This window comes from Scylla paramamosain, chromosome 22 (assembly GCF_035594125.1).
Source record: "Scylla paramamosain isolate STU-SP2022 chromosome 22, ASM3559412v1, whole genome shotgun sequence".
NCBI classification, from domain to species: Eukaryota; Metazoa; Arthropoda; class Malacostraca; order Decapoda; family Portunidae; genus Scylla; species Scylla paramamosain.
Window position 1 is genome coordinate 22002430 of NC_087172.1, and position 25848 is coordinate 22028277.

The following is a 25848-nucleotide window of genomic DNA, read 5'->3' on the forward strand; positions in this document are numbered from 1 at the left end:
CAGCATTATTATTTTCGTCATTATGTTTTGTTTCACTTCTTGGGTTTGCCTTTGTATAGAGAGTAAGGAAAACTTTGAGAATGACACCGCCTTTATTGCCTTCAGTGTGCTGCTTTCTGCACCACGTGCATACCCACAACTGGTTCTAGGAAAACTGCTTCCTCTGACAGTTGCCTACGGACAGCTGTCCCCGGGCGACTGCCCGCTTAGGATAACTGCCTGCCCCCTGACAACTATCCTCGAGACAACTGCATAGCGCTTCACCAGGCTTAGGCTTGAGTACATTATTTTGTACCATGCTAAAAGTAAACGAACTCAAGTCCAAGTACGAGCGAATTCAGTTACAGTTGCATTTTTACTGATGCCATCAACTTAATTTTTTCAACAGCACAATATGTGTGTGTGTGTGTGCGTGTGTGTGTGTGTGTGTGTGTGTGTGTGTGTGTGTGTGTGTGTGTGTGTGTGTGTGTGTGTGTGTGTGTGTTTGTGTGTGTGTGTGTGTGTGTGTGTGTGTGTGTGTGTGTGTGTGTGTGTGTGTGTGTGTGTGTGTGTGTGTGTGTGTGTGTGTGTGTCATAGTATATGGCACTGTGATACAGATAGCGAAACTCTCAAATATTGGTGATCTACCTTTGGTAAATCACAAGACTTGTTGACCTATTATTTACCGCCCCACGCCCCGCAAGGACTGATAATAACCATAAAACGTTGAAGACTTCAGAAATGAACTAAATGTTAAACTTTATCTGTGGGGAGTTTTCAACGAATCTTATTTAATATCTGATGGGGATGGGTTGCTATGCGCCTCTCGGTGAAGGAGGATGTCAGCTCAGTCAGCATATGACATGTTCCTCACTTCCTGCACTTACACTAATGTGCTAACAGATTAGCAACAAGAGTTAAAGATCCTTCGCAGTGGTGTTTTCCATTGCTTTCGATGACCTTAACCCTCGGAAGGCTTATGGAGTTGATGGGGTCCCTCCTAATTATTCTCCAAGACTGTGCCTCCGTGCTTGCACCTTGCCTAGTCAAACTCTTCCAACTCTGCCTCTCAGCATCTACTTATCCTTTTTGCAGGACCTTCAGCCTATTCCTAAAAAGAGTGAAAGTTCTAATCCTTCAAACTACCATCCTCTTGCTTTAATTTTCTGCCTCTTCAAAGTTTTTTTTTTTTTTTTACATATACTCAACAGGAACATTCTTAAACATCTATCACTTCACAGCCAGTATGGGTTCCGTCGAGGCCGCTCTACTAGTGATCTTCTTGCTTGCCTTACTAGGTCTTTGTTATCCTCTCTTAGGGATTTTGGTGAAAATTTTGCTGTTGCCTTACACACATAAAAAAATAAATAAATAAAATTGATAGAGTCTGACACAAAGCTTTGATTTCTAAACTATCCTCCTACAGCTTCTATCTTTCTCTCTGCAGTTTCATCCTAAGTTTAATTTCTGATCGTTCTATTGCCGTTATGGTAAATGGTCACTAGTTTTCCAAGTCTATTAACAGTGATATTCCTCGGCCTTTTGTCTTGTCACCAACTCTCTTCCCATTATTAATCATTGATCTAAACTAAATTTATTGTCCTTTCCATTCCTTCTTTCATGATACCACCCTGCACTTTTCCACATATTTTGTAGACATCCAACGTTTTAGGAAATAAACATTTTACGCAGGAAAGCCACAGAACACCTGACTTCTGATTTCTCTAAAAAATTTTATTGTGGCACAGCAAACTTAATATTGTTCAATGCCTGAAAACCTTCCATATAACTATACCTATTTCTACAATGTCACTCAAGAATGCCTCTTCATAAGAACATAAAAACATAAGAAATAAGGGAAGCTGCAAGAAGCGACCAGGCTTACACGTGGCAGTCCCTGTATGATATATACCTACCTATTTCCATTTATTATCCCCATCCATAAACCTGTCTAATTTTCTCTTAAAGCTCTCTAGTGTCCTAGCACTAACAACATGATTACTGAGTCCGTTCCACTTATCTACCACTCTATTTGAGAATCAATTTTTTCCTGTCTCCTTCCTAAACTTAAATTTTTCAAGCTTGAACCCGTTATTTCTTGTTCTACCCTGGTTGCTGATCCTAAGAATTTTGCCTACATCCCCCTTGTTATAACCCTTATACCACTTAAAGACTCCTATCAGGTCCCCTCTTGACGTACGTCTTTCTAAAGAATGTAAATTTAACAACTTCAATCTCGCCTCGTAAGGAATACTCCTCATCCCCTGTATCCTTTTAGTCATTCTCCTCTGTACTGATTCTAATAGACCTATATCCTTCCTGTAATGTGGGGACCAGAACTGCATTGCTTAGTCTAGATGAGGTCTGACCAGCGCCAAGTATAACTTTAATATTACTTCCGGTCTTCTACTTTTAACACTCCTAAAAATTAATCCTAGTACCCTATTTGCCCTGTTTCTGGCTTTTATGCATTGTTTCCCTAGGCGGAGTTCAGAGCTAACGATAACTCCTAAATCTTTCTCGTACCCTGTACCTACCAGAGTTTGGTTGTTTAATGTGTAACTGCTGTGTGGGTTTCCTCTACTTACCTAAGTACTTTGCATTTATTGATATTAAATTGCATTTGCCATCTATCCGTCCATTCATTCATTCTCTCTAAATCTGCCTGCATGGCGATGGCATCCGATTGTAACCTAATTAATCTACCTACCTTTGTATCATCCGCAAATTTACTAACATCACTATTAATTCCACTATCCAAGTCACTGATATATATTAGAAATAACAATGGCCCTAATACTGATCCCTGTGGCACCCTACTAATTACATGACCCCAATCGGATTTCTCTGTCGCCTGTCACTAAGCCATGACCCTATCCAGCCTAACACATTACCATCTATCCCGTGTGTCCTAACCTTTCTCAGGAGCCTTTGATGGGGTACCTTGTCGAATACTTTACTAAAGTCCACATATAAGATATCATAACTATCACCATTATCTACTGCCCTTTGTCAGGCAAGACTTCCCCTTCGTGAAGCCATGCTGTGACTGATTTATCAAGTTATGTTTGTCTAAATGTTCCCTAATGTTCCTCGCTATTATTGACTCTAGCATTTTACCTACAACTGAAGTTAAGCTGACAGGTCTATAATTAAACGCCAAAGTTTTATCTCCTTTCTTAAAGATGGGTACTACATTAGTCTGCCTCCACATTACTGACACCTCACCCGACTCCAGTGATTTCCTAAAGACAAAAACTAACGGCTCACTAATAATCTCTTTGCATTCCTTAAGTACTCTGGGATATATTTCATCTGGTCCTGGTGTCTTGAACTTTTTTTAGCCTATCTATCTCCTGTTCCACTATCTCCTTAGTTATGGAAATATCTGTCAGCTTCTCATTCTCATCTACTCTAAACACCTGTTCACTATCTGGTATATCCTGCATGTTTTCCTGGGTGAAGACAGTTAAAAAATGCTCATTCAGAAGTTTAATAATCTCCTCCCCAGAACTAACCAGCTCCCCATCTGCTGCCTTTAATGGAACTCTAGTATCCTTATTCTTCGATAAAATCCCTTTGGGGTCCGTCTTCGCCTGGCTGGCGACGTTTAATTCATAATTGCCCTTAGCTTTCCTCGTTAACTTCCTGACTGTTCTAACTAATTCATTATATTGTGACCTTAAAACTTCTTCACCTGCCCTTAATCTCTTATATATACTTCTCTTACGCCCTATATAATGCTTTAACCTAGCAGTCATCCATTTAGGGTAATTTTTCTGTGATTTTATTGCCCTATACGGGATATTTGCTAACTGACCTGTATGAACTTTACGAAATATTTATACAATTTATCTACATTTACCTCACCTAATCCCCTCATCTCGGCCCCTACCATCCTCTCCACTCCCTCATCTGCTCGCCTCGACCTCACCTCTCTCATTTCAGCATGACCTAACATTCCAACATACTCACACCTATCTCTCCCTTCCTCTTTCCTCCGCCCCTTCCGGAAACTTCTTCCCTCCTCTTGTCCTACACCCTCACGCCTCACCTCACCTCTCTCATCCTACCTTATCTCTCTCTCTGTCTCTCTCTCTCTCTCTCTCTCTCTCTCTCTCTCTCTCTCTCTCTCTCTCTCTCTCTCTCTCTCTCTCTCTCTCTCTCTCTCTCTCTCTCTCTCTCTCTCTATATATATATATATATATATATAGAGAGAGAGAGAGAGAGAGAGAGAGAGAGAGAGTATACCTCTCAAGTATAACCTCTTCTACACTAATTTTTTTGGGGGGGGCCACTCTTTTGTTTATAATTTAAACTGGACATTTCACATCTCATCTCTAGATAAAGCAGTTTTTATGAAGTTTGGAGCTGTGAGTCATCTCTGCCAGTTTTTCTCAACCACCCCCTCACATGTAAGGGGGAGGCTGGTTCCACTGATACTGCTCTTTTAGACAGGGTGAAATAAAAAAAAAAAAGTCTCATCAACTCCTCTTCAATAACAAACTGTTTTCTCTCTCTCATCGCCGCAATATTACATCTCTTTCTATTTTCTACCGCTATTTTCATGCAAACTGCTCTTCTGATCTTTTTAACTACATGCCTCCCCTCACTTTATCAGGTATACAGGACGAAGAATAAGGAAAATATAGGTCCATTAAAGGCAGCAGATGGGGAGCTGGTTAGTTCTGGGGACGAGATTAGTTAAATGTGAGTATTTATTTGAGTGAGTATTTTTTTAACTGCCTTCACATAGGAAAACATGCAGGATATGTCAAATAGTGAGCAAATGTTTAGAGCAGATGAGAATGAGAAGCTGACAGATATTTCCATAACTAAGGAGATAGTGGAACAGGAGATAGATAGGCTAAAAAAGTTCTAGACACCAGGACCAGATGAAATGTATCCCAGAGTACTTAAGAAATGCAAAGAGGCATATTAGTGAGCCGTTAGTTTCTGTGTTTAGGAAATCACTTGATTCAGGTGAGGTACCATTAATGTGGAGGCAGGCTAATGTAGTACCCATCTTTAAGAAAGGAGATAAAACTTTAGAGTCTAATTATAGATCTGTCAGCTTAACTTCAGTTTTTTTTATGTAGGAGAGACACTGACCAAGAGCAACAAAAATCCAATAAAAAAAAAAAAAAAAAAGCCCACTGAGATGCCAGTCACATAAAAGGGTCCAAAGCGGTAGTCAAAAGTTGAAGGATAAGTATCTTGAAACCTCCCTCTTGAAGGAATTCAAGTCATAGGAAGGTGGAAATACAGAAACAGGCAGGGAGTTCCAGAGTTTACCAGGGAAAGGGATGAATAATTGAGAATACTGGTTAACTCTTGTATTAGAGAGGAGGACAAAATAGGGGTGAGAGAAAGAAGGAAGTCTTGTGCAGCGAGGCCGCGGGAGGAGGGGAGGCATGCAGTTAACAAGATCAGAAGAGCAGTTAGCATGAAAATAGCGGTAGAAGATAACTAGAGATGCAACATTGCGGCGATGAGGGAGAGGCTGAAGACAGTCAGTTAGAGGAGAGGAGTTGATGAGACCAGAAACTTTTGATTCCACTCTGTCTAGAAGAGCAGTATGAGTGAAACCCCCCCCCCCCGACATGAAAAACATACTCCATACATGGACGGATAAGGCCCTTGTACAGAGTTAGCAGCTGGAGGGTGAGAAAAACTGGCGGAGACGTCTCAGAACACCTAACTTCATAAAAGCTGTTTTAGCTAGAGATGAGATGTGAAGTTTCCAGTTCAGATTATAAGGAAGGACAGACCGAGGATGTTCAGTGTAGAAGAGGGGGACGGTTGAGTGTCATTAAAGAAGAGCGGATAGTTGTCTGGAAGGTTGTGTCGAGTTGATAGATGGAGGAATTAAGTTTTTGAGGCATTCAACAATACCAAGTTTGCTCTGCCCCAATAAAAAAATTTAGAAAGATCAGAAGTCAGGCGTTCTGTGGCTTCTCTGAGTGAAATATTTACTTCCTGAAGGGTTGGACGTCTATGAAAAGACGTAGAAAAGTGAAGGGTGGTATCATCAGCGTAGGAGTGGATAGGACAAGAAGTTTGGTTTAGAAGGTCATTAATGAAAAATAAGAAGAGAGTGGGTGACAGGACAGAACCATGAGGAACACCAACGTTAATAGATTTAGTAGAAGAACAGTGACCATCTACCACAGCAGCAATAGAACGGTCAGAAAGGAAACTTGAGATGAAGTTACAGAGAGAAGGATAGAAGCCGTAGGAGGGTAGTTTGGAAATCAAAGCTTTGTGCCAGACTATCAAAAGCTTTATCAAATGTCTAAGTCAACAGCAAAAGTTTCACCAAAATCTCTAAAAGAGGATGACCAAGACTCAGTAAGGAAAACCAGATCACCAGTAGAGTGGCCTTGATGGAACCCATACTGGCAATCAGATAGAAGGTTGTGAAGTGATATAAGTATAAGAATCTTCCTGTTGAGGATAAATTCAAAAACCTTAGATAGGCAGGAAATTAAAGCAATAGGACAGTAGTTTGAAGGATTAGAACGGTCACCCCCTTTTAGGAACAGGTTGAATGTAGGCGAACTTCCAGCAAGAAAGAAAGGTAGATGTTGACAGACATAGATGAAAGAGTTAGACTAGGTAAGGTGCAAGCACAGAAGCACAGTTTCGGAGAACAATAGCAGGTACCCCATCAGGTCCACAAGTTTTCCGAGGGTTTAGGCCAGCGAGGGCATGGAAAACATCACTGCGAAGAATTTTAATAGATAGCTTAAATTAGTCAGAGGGTGGAGGAGAGGGAGGAACAAGCCCAGAATCGTCCAAGGTAGAGTTTTTAACAAAGGTCTGAGCGAAGAGTTCAGATTTAGAAATAGATATGATAGCAGTGGTGCCATCTGGTTGAAATAAAGTAGGGAAAAAAGAAGCCAAGTTATTGGAGATATTTTTAACTAGATTTCAGAAGTCACGGAGGGGAGTTAGATCTTGAAAGGTTTTGACACTTTCTGTTAATGAAGGAGTTTTTGGCTAGTTGGAGAACAGACTTGGCATTGTTTCGGGCAGAAATATAAAGTGCATGAGATTCTGGTGATGGAAGGCTTAAGTACCTTTTGTGGGCCACCTCTCTATCATGTATAGCACGAGAACAAGCTATGTTGAACCAAGGTTTGGAAGCTTTTGGTCGAGAAAAAGAGTGAAGAATATACGTCTATATGCCAGACACTATCATACCCCGCTATGCGCTCAGCACACAAAGACGGTCCTCTGACATGGAAACAGTAATCATTCCAAGGAAAATCAGCAAATTACCTCCCAATTAGCGAAGGCAAAGCACCAGAGGCACCTTCCCTTAAGGGGAGCCTAAGGAGGGATTCGAGCGACAGGACAAGATACAGATATGAGATTGTGGTCGGAGGAGCCCAACTGAGAAGAGAGGGTGACACCATAAGCAGAAGGATTAGAGGTCAGGAAAAGGTCAAGAATGTTGGGCGTATCTCCAAGACGGTTAGGAATACGAATAGGGTGCTGCACCAATTAGAGACGTCGCAGTGAGGCTGGTAGATACCTATCAGCGCCAGCATTTTTAATTGTCTCCGATTTCGTGGGGCAAAGGGGTGACTTAGCTAAATTTGAAATCGATGTGCAGGAAAAGTACAGCATGAATTGCTGCACAAGTGTATCTAAAATTAAAAACATAACCCTTAATATTAATATTCATACTTACTGGTGTATGATAAGGCTTTGTTAATTGAACTATAAGATAAAACTAAAAATAGGTAATGAATTTTTTTTTTAAGTAAGTATAAACAGTAAAAATAAAAGGATGTTGACTTCGGCTCGTGCATTTTATCTGGGAATGTTGAAAAATATCAGATATCACTGACACGTCCTGTATATGAAAGTAATCAGTGAAATAAAATAAAGAACAGCACCGCTGGCGGACGTACGACGTACTTATCTTGATCATGATTCTTCAGTTAAAGAAAGCGCCGCGCGCCGTTAGGGAGTGTAAAGTGTAAACAATAGCCTCTCAGTTCTGCCGATACAAAGGCCTTTACTTTGCTTTACTATATCCAGAATAGGGTATAGCTCGTTCTTTCAAGAATTTTCTTAATTCCGCTGTAGTCCATGATTGTGGCGGTGATGTATCCATTGTGCAGGGTAGTCGAGTGTCTGTGTTTTGGTTTGCTCGCTGCCCAAGTACCCGAGGATAGTGATCGTACCGCAAAAATAAAGTCTCTGATACAAAATTATATTTTCTTTACATTAAATGGATTTGCCTGTTGTTTAGTACATGAAAATGCAAGTATATATTAGTATACTTCCATTGAGGTCAGTAGAAAATTACAGATTGCCTGCCTTGATACACTTATAGGCTCTTTTAAGAATATTATCTGAAATTATGAATAGAGGCTTAAACAATGTCATGTGCTGTCAGTTATCACGAAATTAATTGACTTAAAATTCAGACGCATTACTGTGCAACGATACACCTTTGTAAGCTTGTAAAACCTTGCCCCAAAAAGTATTTATTTTCCGGCGAGAATTAAAAATTCTGGCGCTATCTGGTATCAAAACGCTCACTGCGACGTCTCTAATTGCTCTAGGTCATGGAGGATAGCAAAGTTGAAGGCTAGTTCACCAGGATGGTCAGTGAAGGGAGAGGAAAGCCAAAGCTGGTGGAGAACATTGAAGTCTCCAAGAATGGAGATCTCTGCAAACGGGAAGAGGGTCAGAATGTGCTCCTCTTTGGAAGTTGAGTAGTCAAAAAATTTCTTATAGTGAGAGGAGTTAGGTGAGAGATATACAGCACAGATAAATTTAGTTTGAGAGTGACTCTGTAGTCGTAGCCAGATGGTGGAAAACTCGGAAGATTCAAGAGCGTGGGCACGAGAGCAGGTTAAATCGTTCCGCACATAAACGCAACATCCAGCTTTGGATAAAAAGAATGATGATAGGAACAGATAGGAACAAAATAGAAGGGAACAGAAAATGGGGCTACTGTCAGTTGCCTCAGACACCTGAGTTCCAGTGAGGAAGAGAAAATGAAGTTTAGAAGAGGAGAGGTGGTATTCTACAGATTGAAAATTAGATCTTAGACCACGAATGTTGTAGAAGTTAATGAAAAAAGGTTGATGGAGGTGTCAAGACACTTAGGGTCGTTGTCAGAAGGGCAATCCGACCTGAGGACACTTGTGGTCCCCTCATCAGATGGGGACTCGGAAGCTAGTGTAAGAGTCGCCATGAATTTTGAAAGTTTGAGTGAAGGTTGTGTGTGTGTGTTATTAGGAGCTTGTAGTTTTGCGTGGAGGAATAGAGTTATCTTTAGAGGACAGGCTGTGACTGACCCCTTGTGTTGTGAGACACAAGGGAAAAGGTTCTGTTAGGTCACAGCTGGGTTTAATGATAAGTTCACAGCACCCCATGAACAGTGCTTTAGACCTCAGTGGGAGTAATTAACGTTTCGGTAGGTGCCTACTGCCTCCTCCTCTTATATTGGAGTCAATAATAGCAAGGAACATTAGGGAGCATTTAGGCAAACATAACTTGATAAATCAGTCAGAGCATGGCTTCACGAAGGGGAAGACATGCCTGACAAACTTGTTAAGCTTTTACAGTAAAGTGTACAAGGATAATGGTGATAGTCATGACATCTTATATATGGACTTTAGTAAAGCATTTGGTAATGTACCCCATCAAAGGTTCCTTAAAAAGGTTAGGGCACACAGAGTAGATGGGAAAATGTTAGGCTGAATGAGGTCTTGGCTAAGCGACAGGCGACAAAGAGTTGTATTAAACGGCTCTAAATCCGATTGGGGTCATGTAATTAGTGGGGTGCCACAGGGATCAGTATTAGGGCCATTGTTGTTTTTAATATATATCAATGACTTGGACAGTGGAATTAGTAGTGATGTTAGTAAATTTGCGGATGACACAGATAGGTAGATTAATTAGGTTAGAATCGGATGCCATCAACTTGCAGGTAGATTTAGATAGGATGAACGAATTGACGGACAAATGGCAAATGCAGTTTAATATCAACAAATGCAAAGTACTTAGCGTAGGTAGAGGAAACCAACACAATAGGTACACAATAAACAACGAAAATCTGGTAGGTACAGGGTACGAAAAAGATTTAGGAGTTATATTTAGCTCTGAACTCCATCTAGTAAAACAATGCACAGAGGCCAGAAACAGGACAAATAGCGTATTAGGATGAATTTTTAGGAGTGTTAAAAGTACAAGGCACCCAAGTAATATTAAAGTTTTACTTGTCGTTGGTTAGACCTCATCTAGACTACGCTGTGCAGTTCTGGTTATCATATTACAGGAAAGATATAGGTCTATTAGAACCAGTACAGAGGAGAATAACTAAAAGGATACAGGGGATGAGGAGTATTCCTTACGAGGCGAGTATTCCTTACGAAGCTGTTAAATTTACATTCTTTATAGAGACGTAGGTTAAGAGGGGACCTGATAGAAGTCTTTATATGGTATAAGGATTATAACAAAGTGGATGTAAGCAACATTCTTAGAATCAGGAACCAGGATAGAAAAAGAAATAACGGGTTCAAGCTTGGAATATTTACTCGTATGTTTAAGAAAGAGATAAGAAGTAATTGTTTCTCAAATAGAATGTTATATGAGTGGAACGGATTCAGTAATCATATTGTTAGTGCTACGACATTAGGGAGCCTTAAGAGATTATTAGACTGGTTTATGGGTTGAGATGATAGGTGGAAATAGCTAGGTATATTTCATACAGGGTATATTTCATTCACGTGTAAGCCTGGTCTCTTATTACAGCTTCCCTTATTTCTTATGTTCTTATGTTCTCTTGCGGCCTCGCTGCACAAGACTTTCTTCTTTCTCTCACCACTTTTCTGTGCCTCCCTGATCTCTCTCTCTCTCTCTCTCTCTCTCTCCTTCTCTCTAATGAGTTTAAGTCATAGGAAGGAGGAAATGCAGAAGAAAGATGTATTCTCAGTCCTTATTCTCTTTCTCTGGTAAACTCTAGAATTCCCTGCCTGCTTCTGTATTTCCTTTTTCCTTATGACTTGAACACTTTCAAGAGGGAGGTTTAATTTTTTGAGTAGTGCTATTGATTATGTTTAGTAACCAGCACTGCAGTGGGGCTTTTTTTTCTTTCTTATAATTTTCTTGCCCTTGGCCGGTGCCCCTCCTGAATAATAGTAATAATGATAATAATAATAATAATAATAATAATAATAATAATAATAATAATAATAATTATTATTATTATTATTATTATAAAAAGTGGGAGTGACAGCGGCTACACCTCCCGTAACCTCAATGAAACTAATCCAGGCCACCTGTCTTCCCTAAGGACAGATTTGTATTGTATTCTCCTTACCTTTACCTAAATAAGTCAAACATTGCGCTACCCATCGAATTTTATTGGCCATACTTTGAAGTACTCATAAAACTGAGGAGTACTTTAACTCCGAGTACAGTTACTACGGAAATACTAAACACGAGTAAGTAAAAATACATGATATTGTGTACTTGAGGAGGGAGGAATACGAGTAGTCGGACCCAAGACTGCATTGCGCGTTTTGGTTGTACTCTAAACTACTCAGATACTTAACGGACACTTTGGGGTTAAGAACAAGTACGAGTTCAAGTACTACAGAAATATCATGATGTCAGCAAGATGACTGATAGTCAAAGATTTTTTTCACCATACTGGATTCGTAAGTTGCACTTAACTGCACATGTTTAGTTACCAACGGAGTCAACCAAAATCAAGATTTACTCAGTGCCGTATCTGATTTCTAGATGAAATACCATTTTGTGGCAGATGAAAGTTTTTCTCTGATAAGTCCTTGCCTTAGAAAAGGACTTGGATTACAATGGATTAGCAGAGGGTTTGATATGTTGGCTAAAAGCAGGTTTGTCGTAGTTTATACAAAATCTGAGACAAGTGTTCAGTTATATGAATTACTGGTGGAAAGCATCGTGTACTTCATAATATCATTAAAAAATTAAAACAATGTCATCTGCTTCCTATGTGACGGTGCTGAACATGAAACACATTTCCATTACTCAAAAACAACACTTACACACGGCACAGCACAAGCACACGGCCTACAGCTGAAGCTGTGGTAGTTTGTGATATCACGAAAAAAAAAAAAAAAACTGTTCCCCCGGTTGAGCTTCCAAATACCAAGACAGAATGATCTAGTAATGTATGGTGAATATTGAATAAAATTGTTCTCAGCTGTATATTTCAGTGAAGCAGCAGCCTCTTCCCTCAGAGCAGCTATCACATCATGATCCCAGTGTCTGCGGTCACTTGACATCACATATAGCAGGACGCTTTCGATCTGAGTATATTAGTAATTACATTTGCACGATGTTCACATCCCTGCTGCGACTAATGTAGAACACTGGTCCAGCTCTATTTGTGACTCGACACGACGCGACTTAGTATGATTTGAATTGACTCGACTCTTCAGGTGTGACAAGTTGTTTCAAAGATCTATACAAATTAATATTAAACTCGGAAGACGACTCGGATTGACCGTACCATTTGACATTCTCTCTAGCATAGATTCAAACGCGCGTTAGCAGCGCCACCGACGAGCGTGAAGCACTACTACTCCCGCGCCACCGTGAGGCACTGGGAGGTGCTCCCATGTCAAAAGAACCTTGAAGCCTGTCCACAACAGGAAACATTATTTGGAAATCAATGTTTGTATACCAAATGATAACAGTTTGCAAAGAGTTAGGAAACGTCTCGGAAAAAAGTTTAGAAACGGTTTGGAAACATTTTTAAAACAGTTTTGAAACAGATTGCAAACATTTTCGAAACAGTTTTGAAACGTTTTTAAACATTTTGAAACACTTTGCAAAAATCATTGGAAAATGTTTAAACAGTTTGAAAACATTTTAGAAAAAGTTGGAAAATTTGGAAACATTTTCGAGACCGTTTGTAAAGATCTTAATAATTGTTTGGAAACAGCTTGCAAGCTTTGTTTCCAAACAGCTTTTCTAAGTGTAGACAGGCCTTTACACTCACACTAACACTTAGGATTGACACTAGCTTCTAACCCAAATTACAAACTTCGCACTAAAAACTTGAATTTTCCCCAACAAACTAAAATCCGCTAAATTCCAGTACATAAGACTGGAAGCAGGAGTGACATTAATGAACCTTATCTATACTTTCAGTATTCAATAAAATATTCGAGAAATTTGCATCTATTTGATTAAAAAAATATTTGGAGAAAAAACAATAATTTTTCAGAATGTCTACATGGTTTTCGTGCCAACCGTTCTACTGAGTCTGCAATAGTGCAATTTACCAATAACATCCATAAACACCTAGAAGATAAAGTTTATGCTGTATTATATATATATATATATATATATATATATATATATATATATATATATATATATATATATATATATATATATATATATATATATATATATATATATATATATATATATATATATATATATTTCTGTAAGTCATTTGACACTTTGAATCATTACATATTACTTGACAGATTAGATCATATTGGCATCAGAGTGTACCACTAAAATAATTTCAAAGTTATTTAATCAGCAAGACACAGGCTGTTTATTGCAATACTAAATATTCTTTTATCAGAACTATTATAGTAGGTGTACCACAGGGATCAATAATAGGATCTACATCATTTTCTTTTTTTTCAGATTTACGAAGATAATATAAAATCCAGCTAAAAAATTTAATTTACTATATATGCAGATCACATAAACTTGATAATAAAAGATAACGATATTTGTAATCTACATACAAACTTGACAATATAACTAAATTAAGTAAATAACTGGATAAAAGTAAATAAACTATGACTTAATATAAATAAAAGTAAAGATATTGTTTTTTTCAGGATTGATCCATAAAAAATCACATGCCCCAGTAATCCCTGATGGTGAAACACTGCATCGCGTTACTCATAAAATTTTTAGATGTTGATATTAATAATAATCTTAATTGGAACTTCCATATAAACAATGTATATTTACAGCTGTCCAGAACGTGTAGAATTGTATAATAAGATAAGAAATCATCTCAATACTGAAGCCTTGCTAAGTGTTTACTATACACTTCACTTCCCTCATTTAATTTATTGTGTCTCAGTATGGTCATGTGCATGGCCCTCTTTCCTAAAGAAGTAAAAAGTGCATGGCCCTCTTTCCTAAAGAAGTAAAAAATGATTCAAAATAAAATTTTGCGATGCATTTTTAATATGATTTTCTTTTTTTTTATTCAACAGATGTAGTATATTCTCATCACAAATTATTGGATTTTTTTTTTATATATTCATAAGTGTTTATTTATTTATCTATTTATTTATTTTATTTTTAAATTCACTAGAAATTTCCCAGACACTAATGGATTTAAATTTGCAGAATCCTCTTACGCAACAAGAGGAAGAAACTTGAATTTAGACTGCTTTCAATTCCACACAACATTAATTAAGAACATCATTTTCTACTTTGGTCCGCAACCATGGAATTCTCTTCCTGTCACCATAAAAATAAATAAATAAATAAATGAATAAATAAATAAATTGTAAATAGAGATAACTTTTCTCAGTTTAAGAGGAACACTAAAGAGCATTTTATTGCTCTGACAGATATATAAACATTATGCATATGCATTGTAAAAAGTTTTGTATATGGTATGCTTTATTAGTTATAATGTTAGTGTAGGTACATGTGCATGTGTATGTGTGTGAGGATGTATGTATGTAAGAGTATGTATACGCATCTTTATGTATGTCCATTAAAGTATCAATAGCGAGGATTTCTTTTTTAATGTTGACTTGCCAAATAGCGTTTCACAGCTAAAACCAGCTTAACTGCTGTATGTACTCGTATGTCAGGAAGCCTCGGCTCGACAGATCGTGCCAAGGTACAATATAATTTCTATTTGAATCTGCAATGCCTGTATTGGCGATAAACTTTACTTACTTGCCTACTTACTTACTTACTTACTTAGTTATTTACTTACTAACATTAACACTCAAGTTGCATTCACATTAACATTTACAATCGTACTAACACTTGACACTAACACACACTAACAGTCATGACTGACACTAATACTAATATTCAAAAGATCATTTTCACTCATACTAACGCACTCGCATCCGAACCAACACTCATATTCACACTTACTTTTACTAACACTGGTATTCAAACTCACTCTCAGACTAATATATTTACTCAAATTCATACTTATATTCACACACCCATAGCTCCAACAGATAGCTCTCGTGGCCACCTCACCATACTCAAGTTAAATGGGTCTCTGATTTCTTTCATCATTGAGCCCTTGGCTAGTCTCTACATGACATTTAGAATAAATTAATAATTCAATAAATAAATCTTACCTATACCTATAAAAGGCAAATATCTTTGTATATATATATATATATATATATATATATATATATATATATATATATATATATATATATATATATATATATATATATATATATATATATATATATATATACAAAGATATTTGCTTATACCATACTCAAGTTAAATGGGTCTCTGATTTCTTTCATCATTGAGCCCTTGGCTAGTCTCTACATGACATTTAGAATAAATTAATAATTCAATAAATAAATCTTACCTATACCTATAAAAGGCAAATATCTTTGTATATATATATATATATATATATATATATATATATATATATATATATATATATATATATATATATATATATATATATATATATATATATATATATATATATATATATATATATATATATATATATATATATATACAAAGATATTTGCCTTTTATAGGTATAGGTAAGATTTATTTATTGAATTATTAATTTATTCTAAATGTCATGTAGAGACTAGCCAAGGGCTCAATGATGAAAGAAATCAGAGACCCATTTAACTTGAGTATGGTGAGGTGGCCACGAGAGCTATCTGTTGGACCTATGGGTGTGTGAATATAAGTATGAATTTGAGTAAATATATTAGTCTGAGAGTGAGTTTGATATATATATATATATATATATATATATATATATATATATATATATATATATATATATATATATATATATATATATATATATATATATATATATATATATATATATATATATATATATATATATATATATATATATATATATATATATATATATATGTTTGTTCCTAAATTTCTTCTAGTTTGTTCCAAACTTCTTTACAGCCTATCAATTACAAACTTGGTTCACAGGGATAAACTGACCTGAGAATGCCAGTATGAAGTGGAATTGATATTAGAGATCATCTGATACCACTCAAGGCCATTTTTAGAAAGCTATTAAGTAAAACTCAACTACCAACCACAGACTTGGTCCAAAGTAGTACGCTTGAGTTCACAGGGACCTGTGACTTACTTGACCTGACAAGTGCTAACCTTGAATTATAGTTGGAATTTAACCTCCAAGGCTGCTGCAGGCCATATTTAGGTCCCTATTAATTCAAACTCAAACCACCAACACAACATTTGGTCTAATGAGTCATATAATAGCTTCCAGAATGTTCTGGCTAGTCCCGAGGGCCAGGAGGTGTAAAGACACAGGAGGTTTGGAAGGCAATGGGCGCCTCGGCAGAAGTGGCCTGCTATTAAGAAATAAAAAGAATAGGCCACATTCACATGCCACTCCTCATTACTACCTTTCTTCCAGGTTCTTGGTCTCCTTCGTAGCCCTGCTGTGCTTGGTGGGAGCAGCAATTGCTCTCTACGTGCCCGACACCCAAGAATTGGGCACCTTCTACACTGGGTAAGTCATCGCCGCCTCCTCGTCTACGTTAACGCTTCATCTCATACATGTCATGCCTCCCCATTCACTTCACGGCATTTACACTGTCTAAATGTTATCACGCTTCTCGTTCCATCTTTGCATTACGAGTAGGTGATATTTTTTTGTAGTTCTCTTATATCCCTATGCACGTTTCATCCAGTTTTGTCTACCTATCTTTTGCTTCTGAATTTTCTCATTTTATTTTTTAGTTTCTTTGTCTCCACTTTAATCACACCATCCTCATCCCTCCATTTTCGTTTCTCTACGTTTAATTCTCCACGCTTCTGCCATTACATTGCATCTCCTCTTAACGTTTCCACCAGCACCGCCATTGACAACACCCGCAGCGAAGGCAGCGCCGACAGTGGCAGCGGCGGTAGCGGCGGCGGCGGCGGCAGTGGCGGCGGTGGCAGCGGTAGCGAGGGCAGTGGCGGCGGCGGCAGTGGCAGTGGCAGCGGTGGCAGCGGCAGTGGAGGCAGCGGCAGTGGCGGCAGTGGCAGCGGTGGCAGTGAAAGTGGCAGCGGCGGTGGCGGCGGCAGTGGCAGTGGCAGCGGTGGCGGCGGCGGCGGTGGCGGCAGTGCCGGCAGCGGTGGCAGTGGCAGTGGTAGCGGTGGCAGTGGAAGTGGCAGCGGCGGTGGAGGCGGCGGTGGCGGCAGTGGCGGCAGCGGTGGCAGCGGCAGTGGCGGCGGTGGCAGTGGAAGTGGCAGCGGCGGCGGTGGTAGCAGCAGTGGCGGCAGCGGTGGCAGCGGCAGTGGAGGCAGCGGTGGCAGCGGCAGTGGCGGCAGTGGCAGCGGTGGCAGTGGAAGTGGCAGCGGCGGCGGCGGCGGCAGCGGTAGCGGGGGCAGTGGCGGAGGCGGCAGTGGCAGTGGCAGCGGCGGCGGCGGCGGCAGTGGAGGCAGCGGTAGCGGCGGCAATGGCGGCAGTGGCAGTGGAAGTGGCAGCGGCGGCGGCGGCGGTGGCGGCAGTGGCGGCAGCGGTGGCAGCGGCAGTGGCGGAAGTGGCAGCGGTGGCAGTGGAAGTGGCAGCGGCGGCGGCGGCGGCAGCGGTAGCGGGGGCAGTGGCGGAGGCGGCAGTGGCAGTGGCGGCGGCGGCGGCGGCGGCGGCAGTGGAGGCAGCGGTAGCGGCGGCAGTGGCGGTGGTGGCAGTGGAAGTGGCAGCGGCGGTGGCGGCGGCAGCGGTAGCGGGGGCAGTGGCGGAGGCGGCAGTGGCAGTGGCAGCGGCGGCGGCGGCGGCAGTGGAGGCAGCGGTAGCGGCGGCAATGGCGGCGGTGGCAGTGGAAGTGGCAGCGGCGGCGGCGGCGGTGGCGGCAGTGGCGGCAGCGGTGGTAGCGGCAGTGGCGGCAGTGGCAGCGGTGGCAGTGGAAGTGGCAGCGGCGGTGGCGGCGGCAGTGGCGGCGGTGGCAGTGGAAGTGGCAGCGGCGGCGGCGGCGGTGGCGGCAGTGGCGGCAGCGGTGGCAACGGCAGTGGCGGCAGTGGCAGCGGTGGCAGTGGAAGTGGCAGCGGCGGTGGCAGTGGCAGCGGTAGCGGGGGCAGTGGCGGAGGCGGCAGTGGCAGTGGCAGCGGCGGCGGCGGCGGCAGTGGAGGCAGCGGTAGCGGCGGCAATGGCGGCGGTGGCAGTGGAAGTGGCAGCGGCGGCGGCGGCGGTGGCGGCAGTGGCGGCAGCGGTGGCAGCGGCAGTGGCGGCAGTGGCAGCGGTGGCAGTGGAAGTGGCAGCGGCGGCGGCGGCGGCAGCGGTAGCGGGGGCAGTGGCGGAGGCGGCAGTGGCAGTGGCGGCGGCGGCGGCGGCGGCGGCGGCGGCGGCAGTGGAGGCAGCGGTAGCGGCGGCAGTGGCGGCGGTGGCAGTGGAAGTGGCAGCGGCGGCGGCGGCGGCAGTGGCGGCAGCTGCAGCGGTAGCGGGGGCAGTGGCAGTGGCAGCGGTAGCGGCGGTGGCGGCTGCGGTGGCGGCAGTGGCGGCAGCGGTGGCGGCGGCGGCGGCGGCAGTGGCGGCAGCAGTGGCGGCGGCGGCGGCGGCAGTGGCGGCAGCGGTGGCGGCAGTGGCGGCAGCGGTGGCGGCAGTGGCGGTAGCGGTAGCGGCGGCAGCGGCAGTTGCGGAAGCGGCAGTGGCGGAAGCGGCAGTGGCGGCAGCGGTGGCGGCGGCGGCGGCGGCAGTGGCGGAAGCGGTAGTGGCGGCAGCGGCAGCGGCTGCAGCGGTGGCGGCGGCGGCGGCGGCAGTGGCGGAAGCGGCGGCAGGGAAAACAATGGCAATTGCGGCAACAATGGTAATAACGGGAATTCTGGTAACAACGGTGGTATGTGGAATTCCTGTAATAATGGCCACAACGGCTGTGGCAGGCCTCAGATTAGCCTGCAATTCTCGGCTGCTTTCTAAGTATATTTATACTCCCAAAAATTTTTCCTGCTGTCTCCCTGTCTTCTCCATTGGGCTCCTCTGATTACAACTTCATATTTGTATCTTGACCTATTGTTCCTTCGCCTAACTGGAAAACCTAGAGGTATTATTATTCATCTTTTCAAAGGAATGACCACTGATCCGTATCAGGGACCAATCTCTGTATGTTGAGCGCATAAACACACACACACACACACACACACACACATACACACACACACAGCGAGAACAGCGATAACATTGACAAAAGCGGCAATACAAATAACAGCGGAAACACTAGTAACAGTGGCATAGCGATAACTCTGAAAACGCTGCTAATAGCAACAACACGACAACACGAGTAACAATAGTAAAAGTGGCAACAGCAATAATACTAATAACACTGATAATGGCAGTAACATCGGTAACACCAGTAACAGTGGCAACACCGGTAACACCAGTAACAGGAGCAACACAAGTAACACTAATGACAGCAGCAACCATGGCCACACACACACACACACACACACACACACACACGAGTAGCCTCTCCACAAAACCATCACTAAGAGTACTTCTGGTTCAGTCTTTGTGGTCATTTCCATTTGGCGTATTGATTACACCAAATTATGCAGTGAATATTCCCTCTAACTTGCAATTATATGTGTAAACCATGAAAATAAATATTTTGTAAATTGGATGATGTTTTCTTGGTATCGATTAAGACTGGAAAGTGAGGCGGTATGTGCGTAGTTACTTATTATCCCGCCTGGGCTCAGATACTATATACTGAGTATCATCTGGGGAAGTGCGAAAAATAATCTGATCAGGCTGTTTGCCGCTCCACCATTCTAGTGCTCTAATCTAAAATTATTAACACATAAGAAAGGTCTCAACAAAACCTTGAAAATTCCCATACAGAGTAATGCCACTCACAAGTTTCCAAGTCACGCATTCATGGGGTCGTATTCTCAAACATTTCGTTCAGCATCCCATGTCGAAGACTTTTAACAAGCTGAAGTGGAAGCAAATGGGATTTTCAGCTGTGTTTTCATGATTATTGTTATTGCCGTCAACATCTTTTTCTCTGTTTACCTTTCTTTCTATCTTCTACCGATACTTTCAGACCCACTCACCTTCTGCGACATCACTGCGCAAGACTTTCTACTTTCACTCCTATTCTGTCCACCTCTCTAATGGAAGAGTAACCAGTATTCTCAACCATTCATCTCTTTCTCTGGTAAACTTCCTGCCTGGTTCCGTATTTCTTCTTTTCTATGGCTCAAACTCTTTCAAGAGGGAGGTTTCAGGACACTTTTCCTCCAATTTTTGGATGATCTTTTTAAAGAATGTTTCTCCTTGTAACACAAAACAAATTCCAAAACTGCCACCGAAGTTGACAGGTTCTCCAGGGATACTACACATCTCTCTTTTTGTCCCAGTGTATGGGACAAATATCTAAGGAAAGACTTGAACCATGCCCTCCATGGTAAAATGTGAGTGTTGACCTTTTTGGTCCTTTATGGATTTGTGATACGGTAAAAAGGAGCGTGAAGAGAAAAGTATTTGGAGTAATTTCCAGTTGCATGGTGACAAGGGCTGTAAATCTGGACATTTCTGAACTAAAAATTTTTTTACTGTATTGAAGAGATTTACATGTCTTAGAGGATTTCCAAAGAAGCTGTACTCAGATAATGGCACACTGTTGGTGTCTGCTAACAAGGAATTGAGAGAAATGGTTACTCAGTAGAATAAGCATGAAGTATTTAGGTTTAGAAAATTTAATGGTTTAACCTGGCTATTTAACAGATCTGCAGATGGCCCGTGGGAGAACGCTTGTAGCGAATCATTGATTAGATTGGTGAAGAGGTCTCTTACCAGAATCATAGGTGAATCAGTTGTATCTTTTGGAGATACAACTGTGATGTATGAGATTCCCAATGTCTTGAATGAACGGCCTATTGGGTTTAAGCCAAGAGAAGATTTCAGTAAAGGGACTGTGTTGAGACACAATGGTTTATTTACTACTAGGTCGATCTCTCAATGAAGCTCATTGTGGATTTTGGGACGAAAGTGGAATCTTAAATAAGTCAAATGCATTTAAGACGAAGATAGTTGATTTGTTTTTTTTTTAAATTGATGAAGAATTATTTCCCCACTTTAATTGTGCGCCAAAAGTAGCAGTAGACACCTGCCGAAACGGTAATTATTCCCAGTGAGGTCTAAAGCACTGTTCAGGGGTTGCTGTGAACTTATTAATAAACCCAGCTGTGACCTCATTGAACATTTCCCTTTGTGTCTCACAACACAAGGGGGCAATCACAAATTGCCCTCTAAAGACAACTCTCTTCCTCCACACAAAACTACAAGCACCTAATAACACACACACCCTTCACTCAAAAATTTCAAAATCATCATGGCGACTCCTACACCAGCCTCGGAGTCCCCATCTGGGGAGGGAACAATAAATGTCCCCAGGTTGGACTGCCTTTCTGTCGACGCCCTAAGTGTCTTGACACTACCCTCAACTTTTTCTTTATTAACTTCTGCAAGATCTAATTTTCAATCTGTAGAACACCACCTCTCCTCTTCTAAACCTCATTTTCTTTTCCTCACTGAAACTCAGGTGTCTGAGGCAATTGACAGTAGCCCCTTTTCTATTCCCTCTTACTTTTTCTATCCTCATTTTCGATCCAAAGCTGGATATTGCTTTTATGTGCGCAATGACTTAACCTGCTCTCGTGCGCACGCTCTTTAATCTTCCGAGTTTTCCACCATCTGGCTACGACTACAGAGTCATTCTCAAACTAAATTTATCTGTGCTGTATACCTCTCACCTAACTCCTCTGACTATAAGAAATTCTTTGACTACTTAACTTCCAAAGTGAACATAAGAACATAAGAACAAGAAATAAGGGAAGCTGCAAGAAGCGACCAGGCTTACACATGGCAGTCCCTGTATGAAATATACCTACCTATTTCCATCTGTTATCCCCATCCATAAACCTGTCTAATCTTCTCTTAAAGCTCTCCAGTGTTCTAGCACTAACAACATAATTACTGAGTCCGTTCCACTCATCTACCACTCTATTTGAAAACCAATTTTTTCCTATCTCCTTCCTAAACCTAAAATTTTCAAGCTTGAACCAGTTATATCTTGCTCTACCCTGGTTGCTAATCCTAAGAATTTTGCTTACATCCCCCTTGTTATAATCCTTATACCACTTAAAAGCTTCTATCAGGTCCCCTCTTAAATTTAACAACTTCAATCTCGCCTCGTAAGGAATACTCCTCATCCCCTGTATCCTTTTAGTGATTCTCCTCTGTACTGGTTCTAATAGACCTATATCTTTCCTGTAATGTGGGGACCAGAACTGCACAGCGTAGTCTAGATGAGGTCTGAGCAGCGCCAAGTATAACTTTAATATTACTTCCGGCCTTCTACTTTTAACACTCCTAAAAATTAATCCTAGTACCCTATTTGCCTTGTTTCTGGCCTCTATGCATTGTTTCCCTAGACGTAGTTCAGAGCTAATTATAACTCCTAAATCTTTCTCGTACCCTATACCTACCAGAGTTTGGTTGTTTAATGTGTATCTATTGTGTGAGTTTCCTCTACCTACGCTAAGTACTTTGCATTTATTGATATTAAGTTGCATTTGCCATCTATCTGTCCATTCATTCATTCTATCTAAATCTGCCTGCAAGGCGATGGCATCCGATTCTGACCTAATTAATCTACCTATCTTTGTGTCATCCGCAAATTTACTAACATCACTACTAATTCCACAATCCAAATCATTGATATATATTAGCAATAACAATGGCCTTAATACTGATCCCTGTGGCACCCCACTAATTACATGACCCCACTCGGATTTCGAGCCGTTTATTACAACTCTCTGTTACCTGTCGCTAACCCATGACCAAATCCAGCATAACATCTTCCCATCTACCCCGTGTGCCCTAACCTTTCTGAGGAGCCTTTGATGGTGTACCTTGTCAAATGCTTTACTAAAGTCCATATATAAGATACCATAACTATCACCATTATCTACTGCCTCGTACACTTTACTGTAAAAACTTAACAAGTTTGTCAGGCAAGACTTTCCTTTAGTGAAACCATGCTGTGACTGATTTAAGTTATGTTTGTCTAAATGTTCCCTAATGTTCCTCCCTATTATTGACTCTAATACATTTACCTACAACTGAAGTTAAGCTGACAGGTCTATAGTTAGACGCTAAAGTTTTATCTCCTTTCTTAAAGATGGGTACTGCATTAGCCTGCCTCCACATTACTGGTACCTCACCCGACTTAAGTTATTTCCTAAAGACAGAAACTAACGCCTCACTAATAATCTCTTTGCATTCCTTAATTACTCTGGGATATATTTCATCTGGTCCTGGTGTCTTGAAATTTTTATGCCTATCTATCTCCTGTTCCACTATATCCCTAGTTATGGAAATATCTGTCAGCTTCTCATTCTCATCTGCTCTAAACACCTGTTCACTATCTGGCATATCATACATGTTTTCCTGAGTGAAGAAAGTTAAAAAATACTCATTCAGAAGTTTACTAATCTCCTCCCCAGAACTAACCAGCTACTCATCTGCTACCTTTAATGGACCTATAGTATTCTTATTCTTCGTCCTGTATACCTGATAAAATCCCTTTGGGGTCCGTCTTCGCTTGGCTGGCTACCTTTAATTCATAATTGCCCTTAGCTTTCCTCGTTAACTTCCTGACTGTTCTAACGAATTCATTATATTGTGACCTTAAAACTTCTTCACCTGCCCTTAATCTCTTATATATACTTTTCGTACGTCCTATATAATGTTTTAACCTAGCAGTCATCCATTTAGGGTCATTTTTCTGTACTTTTATTGCTCTACACGGGATATTTGCTAACTGACCTGCATGAACTTTACGAAACATTGATACAATTCACATACATATACATAACCTAGTCCACTCATCTCGGCCCCTACCATCCTCTCCACACCCTCATCTACTCGTCTCGACCTCACCTCTCTCATTTCAGCATGACCTGACATTCCAGCATACTCACGCCTCACATCTCCCCCTCCCTCTCTCCTCCGCCCCTTCCGGACACATCTTCCGTCCTCTTGTCCTACACCCTCTTTTAGCTTTGGCTTTCCTCTCCCTTCACTGACCATCCTGGTGAACTAGCCTTCAACTTTGCTATCCTCCACGACATAGAGCAATTGGTGCAACACTCTACTCGTATTCCTGACCGTCTTGGAGATACGCCCATCATTCATGACCTGTTCCTGACCTCTAATCCTTCTGCTTATGCTGTCACTCTTTCTTCTCCATTGGGCTCCTCCGGTCACAATCTCATATCTGTATCTTGTCCTATTGCTTCAATCCCTCCTCAGGATCCCCCTAAGCGAAGGTGCCTCTGGCGTTTTGGCTCTGCTAGTTGGGGGGACCTGAGGAGGTATTTTGCTGATTTTTCTTGGAATGACTACTGCTTCCGTGTCAGAGACCCGACTTTGTGTGCTGAGCGCATAACAGAGGTGATAGTGTCTGGCATGTAGGCGTACATTCCTCACTCTTTTTCTCGACCTAAACCTTCTAAACCTTGGTTTAACACAGCTTGTTCTCGAGCTATACATGATAGAGAGGTGGCCCACAAAAGGTACTTAAGCCTTCCATCACCAGAATCTCATGTACTTCATATTTCTGCCCGGAACCATGCCAAGTCTGTTCTCCAACTAGCCAAAAACTCCTTCATTAACAGAAAGTGTCAAAACCTTTGAAGATCTAACTACCGTCGTGACTTCTGGCATCTAGCCAAAAATATCTCCAATAACTTTGCTTCTTCTTTCCCTCCTTTATTTCAACGAGATGGCACCACTGCTATCACATCTATTTCTAAAGCTGAAGTCTTCGTTCAGACCTTTGCTAAAAACTCTACCTTTGACGATTCTGGGCCTGCTCCTCCCTCTCTTCCACCCTCTGACTACTTCATGCTACCTATTAAAATTCTTCGCAATGATGTTTTCCATGCCTTTGCTGGCCTAAACCCTCGGAAGGCTTATGGACCTGATGGGGTCCCTCCTATTGTTCTCCGAAACAGTGCCTTCGTGCTTGCACCTTGCCTAGTCAAACTCTTTCGCTGTCTGTCAACATCTACTTTTCCTTCTTGCTGGAAGTATGTCTACATTCAGCCTGTTTCTAAAAAGAGTGACCGTTCTAATCCCTCAAACTACAATTGATTCCTCTTGCTTTAATTTCCTGCCTATCTAAAGTTTTTGAATCCTCAACAGGAAGATTCTTAAACATCACTTCACAACCTTCTATCTGATCGCCAGTATGGGTTCCGTCAAGACCACTCTACTGGTGATCTCGCTTTCCTTACTGAGTCTTGGTCATCCTCTTTTAGAGATTTTAGTGAAACTTTTGCTGTTGCCTTGGACATATCAAAAGCTTTTGATAGAGTCTGGCACAAAGCTTTGATTTCCAAACTACCCTCCTACGGTTTCTATCCTTCTCTCTGTAACTTCATCTCAAGTTTCCTTTCTGACCGTTCTATTGCTGCTGTGGTAGACGGTCACTGTTCTCCTAAATCTATTAACAGTGGTGTTCCTCAGAGTTCTGTCCTGTCACCCACTCTCTTCTTATTATTCATTAGTGAAATTCTAAACC

General features: G+C 41.4%; 1 protein-coding gene across 1 annotated transcript in view; it reads left to right on the plus strand.

Annotated features, from left to right (window-relative positions):
• Positions 1-19873, plus strand: part of LOC135111875 (loricrin-like) — a 21763-nt gene extending 1890 nt beyond the window's left edge. Inside the window, exons 2-3 of the mRNA XM_064025577.1 lie at positions 16692-16787; positions 17132-19873. Of these exons, the coding sequence (XP_063881647.1) occupies positions 16692-16787; positions 17132-19175 (2140 nt within the window). The 3' untranslated portion in view covers positions 19176-19873. The remainder of the gene's footprint in view (positions 1-16691; positions 16788-17131) is intronic.
• Positions 19874-25848: the final 5975 nt, after the last annotated feature.